The sequence below is a fragment of the Balearica regulorum genome, chromosome 3 (assembly GCF_011004875.1).
Source record: "Balearica regulorum gibbericeps isolate bBalReg1 chromosome 3, bBalReg1.pri, whole genome shotgun sequence".
Lineage (NCBI taxonomy): Eukaryota > Metazoa > Chordata > Aves > Gruiformes > Gruidae > Balearica > Balearica regulorum.
Genome location: NC_046186.1, coordinates 23,220,188 through 23,231,025, shown reverse-complemented (window position 1 = coordinate 23,231,025; position 10,838 = coordinate 23,220,188). Strand labels below are relative to the sequence as shown.

Genomic DNA, 10,838 nt, shown 5'->3' with positions numbered 1-10,838 from the left:
TGGCTAGTCTACTTTTGGGTTGAAAAGCAGCACTTAGTTGTAAGAGTAATTAGACACCAAAACCCTCAGTTAGAGAACTTTTTCAGTCTTGTTTCAGAGCAATGAGACAGTCATCCACAGTTCACAAACCAGAAAATCGTCTTGAAGGGAGCAGCCAAAAGGTTTTGAAGAAAACACTCGAGGATAAAAAAGGCTCTGTGTAACAGAACTGGTAACTCCAACTCCAGGCCATCAAGGTGAAGAACGGTTGTCTGTATTTTTGTCCTGTTATATTTCTAGCTGTATTGTAAAATCCCCTCGCCCGTCAAACCAACAGAAATAAAATGAGTGTTGTTATTTGCTTTATTGCAAAGCCCTCTTGTTCCAGTGTTTAGGTTAACAGGTGCTCTTAGGTATTATTAATTATATAGTTAAGACATGCAAAAGGTTTTTGAGATATGCCATTAACAGCCTTGCGTGAAAAAACTCACACTAAGGTGCACACTAAAAAGATTGCCTTATGATAAAAATACTTTTAATGAAAGATTTAAAATCCACATAACAACATTACAAATTAATAATACAAAATATTAGAAGTCTAGTGCCACTGACATAACTATCCACCTGTCTGCTTGGGCCACACCTGATCTCTCTTTTCAGCCTCAAATTCACTACTAATCCCAACCCTCCATATTCTTTTATTTTAGCACATAGAAACTGCACCTCCTTTAGCCAGCCACTGTAAGAACTACATACTGGGCCCAAACTTTCTTCTGATTTCCATTCTCTGTTAGAATTCTTCAAAATTACGTAGCTGGGATTTTTATAATTATTACCTTGTTTTATCAAATCCAAACCTTTAAGTTTTAAGCTGCATAGAGCACACCACCATTTTGATATCTGGTGACTTATCATCTGCCTTCCCCCCTGGAACTCCTGCGAGGTTTTGATTCTGTAATATATGCATTTGGATGACATTATTTGGGTTCTGTTTCTGAGGAATTCTTCCCTCTGCTTTCTTCTAAAGTACTTTTAATATTACTCTCTCACACACAACCCTTAAGGAGAGGAATGCAATTTCCAACTTTAGAGAACCCTTTTTTCTATAGGATAGTGTCCAGACAGGCCACACTGCCAAAACACTGCAACCTCATTCTGGCCTGCTTAGAAATCAGAAGGTAGCACAAAATTTAGATTTTCTCTATTGAATATCAGCAGGACAATAGATAAGGGTTGCTGTATAAAATTACTATGACTCTCTCAGCCCAGTTTTGAATGGATAATTTCAGATATTCACCACTTCATCACTATCAAGAAGGTCTGGCTATACATTTGTGACCTAACAGTAAAAGGTTTTCTCTCCCTTATAGAGCAGCTCTTCAAACTTTGTGCTCACCCAGAGTGAATTAGGGAACACAGCAACCTGACCACTAGCTTCCTCCCTTCACTCAGGACAAAATCAAAGACATTCCCACCAAAAATTAATAAAATGGGGTTGTTTATACCAAATAGTGCTTCCCTTACACATTTAAAACAGTATGTTCCACCACACATCAGTAAGCAAAGCCTCTAAGACAGGCCTAAAATTCTTCACAGCTTGGGCTTGCCCAGTCTTATTATTTTGGAAAATAAATCTGTGTAGCAGTCACATCACACTATACAACAAAGTTTCAAATAACTGACTTTTTAATCTCACCAGTTCAGTGCGCCAGAACTAATTAATATCTTTGTCATTCTCTTGCCACTAGGCGTCACTCTCTTCTATCGTGATCTTTATATTTCACCCAGGAACCATCAGACCAAGACTATTAGCGGGAGAACATCCACCACAATTTGCCAAGTCCCTATTTAAAAATCAACCTTATTTCTTTGGTCAAGGAAAGATTTAGTGATGTGGCAGATAAAGTGCAAAGGATTGTTAGCATCACTTTGTATGTTCATTGAAGTAAAATAAAAAAATACTGGAAGAACAACTAAACTCCTGAAGGAGGTGATACGGGCTTTTCTCCACAGAGGAGTCGCTTCAGATCCTAAACCCCTCTATAAACAAGAAATTTTTTTTAGAAATAGGAGGATCCATAACAGGAGCTCTAGTGGAACTAATTGCATGAGCACTCGTGGGATCTACAAAGAAAATAATTCTACCAATCAACCAGCAATCTTTTCAAGGATGAAACAGGGTCAAACGTTCTATCGTTCCTTCTCGTACTTTACCAATTTCAAGTCTAGAAGGGACCAATATGATTACCTAGCTAGACCACTGGTATAATGAATGCCTGCATCCCCACATTAATGTCTGTGGTGGATATGAACTCCTCTCATACTGAGGACAACCTGGAAACTACAACTCACTTTGACTGTGAACACTCAAACAATTATCTTCCTCTTCCTCAAGTGCACTTAAAAGAAAAAAAAAAAACAAACCCTAAACCCCCCACCCCAAACCCAGCCATGACTGCATTCTACCACTGACCAATTCAGTCACTTGGAATGATTTAATGGCACACAGGAACTAGGTACCCATGCATACCTAACTTGGGTCATAATTGATCTTAATAAACAATGTAATTTCCAGTATCAGTATCTCTGACATATGTGAAATAGGATTCAAGCTAAACTTGATTCAAGCTGAGCTTAATAGACAAATTAACTGTAAAGCCACTTTGAAGCGTTAGGACAAAGGATACCATTAGAGACCATGTCACTACTAAATCATGAAATATTGTCCAACCTGACAAAATTGTTGGTGTAATTCATAACTAAGAGGTTGAAGATCTTATGTGTATACACATATGAAACACAAACAATGCTTTTTAATAATTCTGATCCAAGCAGAATACTACCAGCAAGAAATCACTGTGTTAACGAGCTTCTTGCAAAAGCTTCTAGATCATGGGCAAAGAATTACTTCATATTGTATTTTCTGCTACCCTACTAGGAAACAGCTGTTTCAACGTTATATCCTCTTCTTTTGATGTCTTTCACCATTTAGTTTTCCATTTTCCATTGCTTTATTTTCAAAGTTCCAGTCAATTGGGCTGAGGAGTTGCTGAGTTTTTTTGTATGTCCAGTATGGGTTAAGTATTAGTGTAACGGCAAATAATCCCGAGAATAAAACAATAAAATGAAGAAGTCCCAGATTTTCCATCACAGAATTCCAATTGAAAATACACACCCACCACATGTGGTAAGTAAGAATCATGCGGCAGTGAAACAGGTGGATCATCACCCACTGGTTCGCCTTCCAGAAAAAGGTATTAGCACAGCCAGCCTAGAAAAACAAGAACAGAAAGTATGCAGAAGTGAGATTGTTACTTCAAGATAAGGCACCGAGCAATCTGTAGAACTAATGCAAATACCCAGCTTTCACGTACACACGCTCTCAGGCATTTTTTCTATATAAAGCTATGATATTCCACATGCACACAGCATCCCAAACTCAGAACAAATCTATACCGTCTCACTATCCACATGTGCACAGCATCACACAGAAACCTATATGGAGGACTACAGAAATATCATCACGACAAAAGCAGGTATTACAATAACATCAGTTAGATGAACATGGTTTTGCTGGAAAGCTAGCTAGACAAACCACATGGATCATCTATGGACAAGCGAGATGCATGAAAACTGTTACAAACATAATTTGAAAATTATCCCATTCTTACCTTTAGAAGCATCCAGGAAATGCATGTTGAGGGAGTACTCATCTCCAGCAGCATTCCCATCAAAGGCAGATAATGTCCAGATTTCACATTAATTACTAGACCAGCCAAGCCACCAAAAGCAAGCAAGTGATGAACTACCAAGAACACATCAAATGTTCTGAAAATAATGTTGGACATGTGAACAGCTACATTTTCAAGCAAGAAAAATCCAGCAGCTATCAAACAGTTAAACCAACTCCACTTCTGCTGTGAATACACTTTGTCAGCATGAAAAACAGGATCTATGAGCAAAGCCCATAATCCAGCAACACAACTCTGAAGTCCAAACACACCACGTGTGACCGCCATATTCCAAAACACCTTCTCCTTTGCATACAAGGCACGATAAGTGGCACTTATCCATGAAGACAACCAGTGAGACAGAAGAAATACTCCCAGGTAGATTAAAAAACCAGCAGCTAAAAATGTCAAACGAACTTCCCATAAGAGATAGTCCCAGTCAAAAATGGTCCCAAACACTGGATCATCATTTGTAGGATTCATGTCTTCTTTTTTACAGAGCAAAGCCTTGCAAGGGGCTTGACACTTCTCACCCAGACTACAGTCTCCTTTATGCCTATTCAGCCTCTGCTGTTATGCAAACCAGAAACCATGAACTCTTCCATCTGGAACAAGGAGAAAAAAAATTAAGTGAATTTTTAAGTCATCCATATACATAGCTTCCAGACCATAGAGAACTCACTTCCACTGCAGTTACAACTTTGGTCCTATTGCCATTAGGCACAGTTATCCCAAAGACAGGTAGACAAACAAGACAAACTTAAGCAATGTGTTTAAGATTAACAACTGACCTGCAAAATCTGTACTAGTACAAAGTAACGCCCTGAAACAAAAAGCTGAAGAGGGCACAGGAGGAAGGCAAGAAAGAGGAAGAGAAAAAACAAGAAACAAACCCTGTTTTCTTATGAAACTTGCATTTCAACAGCAGTGTGCAGTTATTCTCCTACTCCATTATTCTCCTACTCCATTGCTTTTCCCTCACTTATTTTCCACCACTTCCTACAGCTTTGAGTGCAATTCAGAATCTCAAATACAGATCTGGGGCATAAAATGACAAAAACTTAATCTAGTAAGCAGGACCACTTACACAGAAAAGGTCTTTTGGAATCATGTTTCCAAACAAGACTTTGCAATCAGTTTCTGAACATTAAACCAGCTTCCAACAGAAAACGTATTCCAAAAATGCAAGAAGAGCAAGGAATGCAGACAAGCAACATTAATATGTATTATTAACATTAGTGTAATTAACTGCACAGCCCAGCAGTCAGTGCCTCAAGTTAGCTGAAACTTCCTCAACACAGTGTAGCTCAAAACCAAAGATTTGTGGGGAGGGAAAACCCAGATAATACTGAAATATTTGAACACCAGCTCATTTTATGAACGATTTAGGCTACATCAGCATGACCACTAGACCCACTGCAGCCAGTAAATGCTCAGAACCACAATGCATTTGTGAGTTTGGTGGGACCTAGATGAAAAAGCCACAACGACCACCGAGTGCAAGAGCCCTTGGTGAGATGCTCCCACCTTGCTCCACCGTGCAGCAAATGCCACCACGACAGCCCAGATCCTGTAGGGACCTGCTCACCCTGACCTTTGCTCGCAGATGCTCTGCTCCAAGACGACGGGTTTCGCTGGCAGCCCCGGTCCGAGGGCCCTACGCCCGCCCCACGGCCTCACACCTGACAAGACGGGCTCGGAGGTGGAGTCCCATCAGTCGTGTCGTCGCCCCCACACATCTCCCGGGGGAAAACTGGGGTAAAACACACTAATCCGATGGCACGAACAGGCCCTGAACAAGGCGACTCACTACGGCAAGCCCTGGCTCCGGCAGGGCCGCGACAGCTCCTCCGCCCCCACATAAACACCCGCAGGAACACCCCCTCGTCCCCGTCCTTCCCCCGCGGCCGCCGAGCCCCTCACACAAACCTAGGGGGCCGGCCCCGGCGCATAGACCTCGCTCACACCCGCCGCTCCTCACCCACGGCGCTGCCCGCGATGGCGGCCCGGCCCTTCCCGGCTCCAGGACTGCCCCGGGCGGCAAGCCGCCCTCACCGGCCTCCCGGGAGCGCCCGGTCCGACTCGACCCGGGAGGCCCGACCCGCCGCCGTTCCCACAACAACCGCCCTCAGCTGGGTGACCGCCATGCGCCCCCCTGCGCATGCGCCACACGCACCGCCCCCGCCCCCTGGACCGCCGGCACGAACCACCGGACGCCGCAGGATGGGGGGGAACGCGGCTGTACCACTTGGTGGGGGGGGCACGGAGGCAAGCGCCCCGTGAGCTCGGTCCGACGAGGCGGCGGCAGCGGCAGGCAGCGGGCATGGGCCGCGTCAGAGGGGAGTCTTGTTTGAGGCGGGAAACAGCAGCCCCGTCACCGCCACTGAGAAGCTGATAATATTTAACAGACGCCTGGTCAACAATAAACAACAACAAAAAAAGTAGCAGTGATGCCATAGCTAATACCTTCTTTACCTGTAATTATCCAATTTCATTAAAGGCAGCAAATTATGAAATGAACGTCACAGAGTTCACCTACATGATTCTCTCCATACTTGTGAAAATTGATGCTGTCATCCTGGTGACTCAGCCCAGCTGGATCTTGTGAGCACCACCCGGCGGGTCGATTGAACCCCATCAGGAGGGTGCTCCAGGCCCCTGCCTCAGCGTTAGCCTGGCTTCCACATGCGTGGCTGGCAGTGGCTGAAAGTTTCACCAGGGAAAACTCAGTCCTATAACGGACCAGGTGATTCCACCAAAAAGTGACCAAAAAATAAAATCAAGCCACAACTTCTCTTACACAGAGGATTGGCCTAGAAGATCCAAAATCCTCAGCTGGGTCTACTTGTGGTGAGAGACCTGAGCTGGGAAATCGCTCCCGGAAGCCTGACGGGTGCTCCGTTCCCAGCCGGGCAGAGGGAAGTGCTGCCATTCCGTGTGGAAAAATGGGTCCTGTCACCGTAGCAGGGTAGCTGGGCAGGAGGGGGCTTGTGCATTTGCTTTTAATTGCTAATATGAGAACCCTGTCCCTGAGCTCTGTGAAAAGTAAGATCTGTTCATATATCACCTCAGTAGTTTAGATACGGGCAGCCAGTCTCAGCTGTTTATGGGAAACAACTGGAAACAAAATCTACTGCTTGTGTCTCCTTTTAACGTGCTGGGTGTGAGGCATTACACCTTCCCTCCCAGCTCCTCTACAGACAGCCCTGAGGGACACCAGGGTTTGGCTGATGCCGTGCCCGCACACTCAGACACTACCGGTGTGCCACTGGGGTGAGTCACAGGCTGGAGCATACCTACCACCTCATCTCTGCCCAGGAGGCCCAGGCTCAGCAGTAAATGCAGGGCAAGATATTTCAGCGAAAATACTTATTTCATGCAAAAGGCACACCCATGATCAAGTGAGAGAGTTCCTAATGGCACGGGCTAGTAAGTTGGTCTTGTAGACAGAAGGATTCATCTTTGCACAAAAGAGAGAGTAAATTGTTTGCTAAGTTTTTCGATATGGTCAGAGCCGTTTACTAAATCCGAAGGGGGAAAAGGGCTGTAGGGCCTGAGAGGTGCTAAACGGAAGATTAGGAGGACCTGTCAGTTGGGAAGTGCTTCCTAGCTGGTGGTGGATATTCATTTAATAACCTCTGTTCCCTAACATGCTGGACTTGTCCTGAGTAACATGAGAAGGATGAAAAAGCTGAACAAGCTGTTGGAAGAAATTGATGTCCCAAGTAACATGATGGGGCTGATGCACCAAGGGCATGTGTTTTGGCTTCCCCTAATTTTATTTTTCCCATAGCTGTCTTTAAAGAATTCCTTTAAATTGTAACACCTTGAGGCAGGAGATTTCTGTACTTCTATACAAGGAACTGTGATAATACCGTCACAGGCAGGCTGTTGTCTTTCCTGGGCATTTTCCTTCGCTTTGATGGCTTTCTTGCCTTCTTAAGCAAAATCTCATTTTTTAATTGCTACCAGCCATAGCCATGATGTAATAGTTTAGTGTTACTTTCTGAGTCTACTGATACTACAATCATACTTAGTGACAACTTTTTAATAGGTGCCTCATTATGGTAATTATGATCACTTCGGGTATTTCCAAAGAGTTCTTTCATATTATGTCACATTCAGTTCTCCCTTTTACAGCCATTCTGGCTAGATGTTACAGCTTGCCCTGTCCAAATTTCCTGACTATCTGCACTGTCTCGGTTTTGGAAGACTTTCTGTGCATCTTCAGAATGCCACGAATGGCTAGAAGAGCAAAGAGCAGCTCCAGGCAGGAAGCACTGCCTGCAGTCTGGATGTTCGGCTCCTTGTAGCTAAGAGTCTCTTTATACTGGTTCGGTAGTGCTTGCCTGCAGTCAAGAACTGAACAGGACTTTTTGCACTTTACAATATCTGCGTTTTGTTGCCTCAATGGCTACATCTATATAGCCCGTCACATGGAGGCTGCCTTTTACCGTGCAACAGGGTGGCTACATCCCAGCTGCCCATTGAATACGATTTTAGCACACACTATCTCCCAAAACATCCATAGAAATGTTGGCTTCAGAAGCAGACTCCTGCTTCAAATGGGACCAATGTCCAATACCTAGGAACCATCTAGAAAAGTGAGTTGGCACAGGCCAAACTTCTTCCAAGTAGTACACTAATAATTAAATATTGCATGCAGTAACGAATCAGTAGCTCCTCTGTTGTATTTAGTAATATACAGATAGCTGATGATAGTTAAAAATTTCTTCAGTTTTATCACTTTTTTTTTTCCTCCATTCCCCAAATTGGAATGCCGCCATCCCAAGTCCTTCTTCTGCTCCCTGTACTTTCAGGGGCAGACTAGTACCCTCTCAGTGGTGTGAGAGCACCTTAAAGGCAGAGGCTTAGGAGATGTATATGGAAGACACAGGGCCAACCAGTGAGACCTTCAGTGAGAGGGGAGCCTACAACGTGTGGAGAGGCTGCAGGATGACTATAATAGTACATGTATGAGTGCTTCTGTGTATGTGTGTTGGACATATAGCCAACTGGTGCTTCTATTGCCATTGGCAGTGAGTTGGGAAATGTGTTTTTGGAGTGGGTTGAGAAAGCAGTTTCAATCCCATTATCAAATTAATCCATCCATTGCAGACAACTGTTTATCCTGTAAAGATTTGCCTTGGACATGTAGGGGCAGAAAGGTCCAGAATTCTGCCTTTTCCTATGGCAACAGAGGGCAGTTTTCTGTCTGCAGGACACATGGCATGATGGCAAAGTGGCCAGAAATTTTCTGTGGCAGCAGTGAAGGGATGAAGATTGGAAGGAATCCTGCCTGATGAGGCTGGTCTCTGATCATTTTATAGCGCTCTCTCATCTTCTGAGTAGCATATGAAGGAACTGAAGTTACTGCCATAGATTATCTTCATTCATTTTTCAGTTCCAGAGTACCAAAAACTTGTAGTCAGTGGTACTGTATGTTGAACTAAGTCCTACGAGTGTAAAACCTGAGCTGGTAATCTTCCCAATAGAGAATGAAAAGTTTACTGTACTTTAAAAGTCAAGACCTCGTTGACTTCTCAAAAGGTTTTAGCCTTCTGTTCCCAAAGTTTTAGAAAAGCTTGCACATTTGCAGACATAGATCCATGCATATACACACAACTTGTGCTGACCTGTCATGTAATATTATATTTTCAGTGACATGTTTCTTGAATTCTTTTTTTAAACTGAAATTTGCTTCTTTACCACCTACTAATCTGCGTTCGAATCTATGGGAGCTTTATTACTAATTGTGGGAGCTTTGCTTCAAGTCTGTGGGAGGTTTACTACGTGCCTGCCTCAAGGAACTCCGTAGCAATACCAAATGTGTAATCTCGCTTTGTTAATGTTTTATACATACTCTCAAAGTTCTCCTGATTCTTGTCCAACAAGTACTTATGCAATATTCCTACATGCAAACTACAGTTATTCCAAGGAGCACTTTGAACATGCTTGTTTAAGGCATTTTTCCTCTCAGCTACTAGGAAGCATGCTCAACTTTCTTCAGAAAGCTTGTATTACAAGGTTTTTGTGTGTGCCAAGGATTCAGAAAGTTTTTACGTTGCGTAACATGTTCATCTAGCCAGGCTGGTTTGCTTTCCTCAGTACTTGGGAGATCAGCGCTAGTTTCTACAAACTCTTTTTCTACTTCACTTATGGTCAGTTTTAAATGAGTTAATCAACTTTAACTCCTTATGCTTCAGAACAGATAGTGATAAGAGTTGCCTTTATGAAGCACTTGATACTCTCAAAATTTTAAAAAATTCCGATTTGCTAAGTATCCAGATTTGGAGCTAACAGTTGTGGGGAAAATGGCAACTATGAAACCAGCTGGTTCTGCCTGCTTGAATCTCTGATGATCAGAGGGCTGGAGCACCTCTTCTATGAAGACAGGCTGAGCGAGTTGGGGTTGTTTAGCCTAGAGAAGAGAAGGCTCTTGGGGAGACCTTATAGCAGCCTTCCAGTACCTGAAAGGGACCTACAAGAAAGCTGGAGAGGGACTGTTTACAAGGGTATGTAGTGACAGGACAAGGGGTAATGGGTTTAAGCTGAAGGAGGGTATATTCAGATTAGATATAAGGAAGAAATTCTTCACTGTGAGGGTGGTGAGGCACTGGAACAAGTTGCCCAGAGAAGTTGTGGATGTCCCCTCCCTGGAAGTGTTCAAGGCCAGGTTGGATGAGGCTTTGGGCAACCTGGTCTAGTGGAGGGTGTCTTTGCCCATGGCAGGGGGGTTGGAACTAGATGATCTTTGAGGTCCCTTCCAACCCAAACCATTCTATGATTCATATGATTCTATGATTTCCATATAATTCAAATAATGTAGAAGAACTGGAGATTGTTTGCTCAGTTCCTCTCAAGATTATCCCTCTTTTTTTTTTCCTATACAAACATTTTATGAAAACGCTGGAGATATACAACTACTGTTGAGCAGTGACGCATATCCCAGTCTCACTAAAAAAGTTCTATTGGGAGTAGACACAGTTCAGGATGTTTATCATACCCGTGTTGACCCTGTGACGTCTGGCCATTCCCTGTCCACTACTTAATTGGACCTCACCAAGTACAGCCCTTAGGCAAATATTCCTTCACTATTTCCTCCCTTCTCATTCGTTTACTTCCATT

The 10,838-nt window shown here is 43.5% G+C and overlaps 1 protein-coding gene across 5 annotated transcripts; it reads right to left on the bottom strand.

Annotated features, from left to right (window-relative positions):
• Positions 1-492: 492 nt before the first annotated feature.
• Positions 493-5,874, bottom strand: CLN8 (CLN8 transmembrane ER and ERGIC protein). 5 transcript variants are annotated; one of them, XM_075747273.1, is made up of 3 exons: positions 5,640-5,874; positions 3,651-4,315; positions 493-3,250 (listed from the first exon to the last, which is right to left on the bottom strand). In XM_075747273.1, exons 2-3 carry the CDS (start codon positions 4,191-4,193, stop codon positions 2,936-2,938), a joined length of 858 nt encoding a protein of 285 aa, XP_075603388.1. In that variant the 5' UTR covers positions 4,194-4,315; positions 5,640-5,874; the 3' UTR covers positions 493-2,935. The 5 variants fall into 5 exon arrangements, with proteins under 5 accessions (XP_075603388.1, XP_075603386.1, XP_075603389.1 ...); XM_075747271.1 differs by having other exon boundaries at positions 5,667-5,874; XM_075747274.1 differs by having other exon boundaries at positions 5,692-5,874.
• Positions 5,875-10,838: the final 4,964 nt, after the last annotated feature.

Coding starts and splice junctions, on each gene's coding strand:
- CLN8 (XM_075747273.1), bottom strand. CDS start 4,193: ATGAATCCTACAAATGATGATCCAGTGTTTGGGACCATTTTTGACTGG. Junction 3,251..3,650: donor TTTCCTGGATGCTTCTAAAG/GTAAGAATGGGA, acceptor TTGTTTTTCTAG/GCTGGCTGTGCTAATACCTT.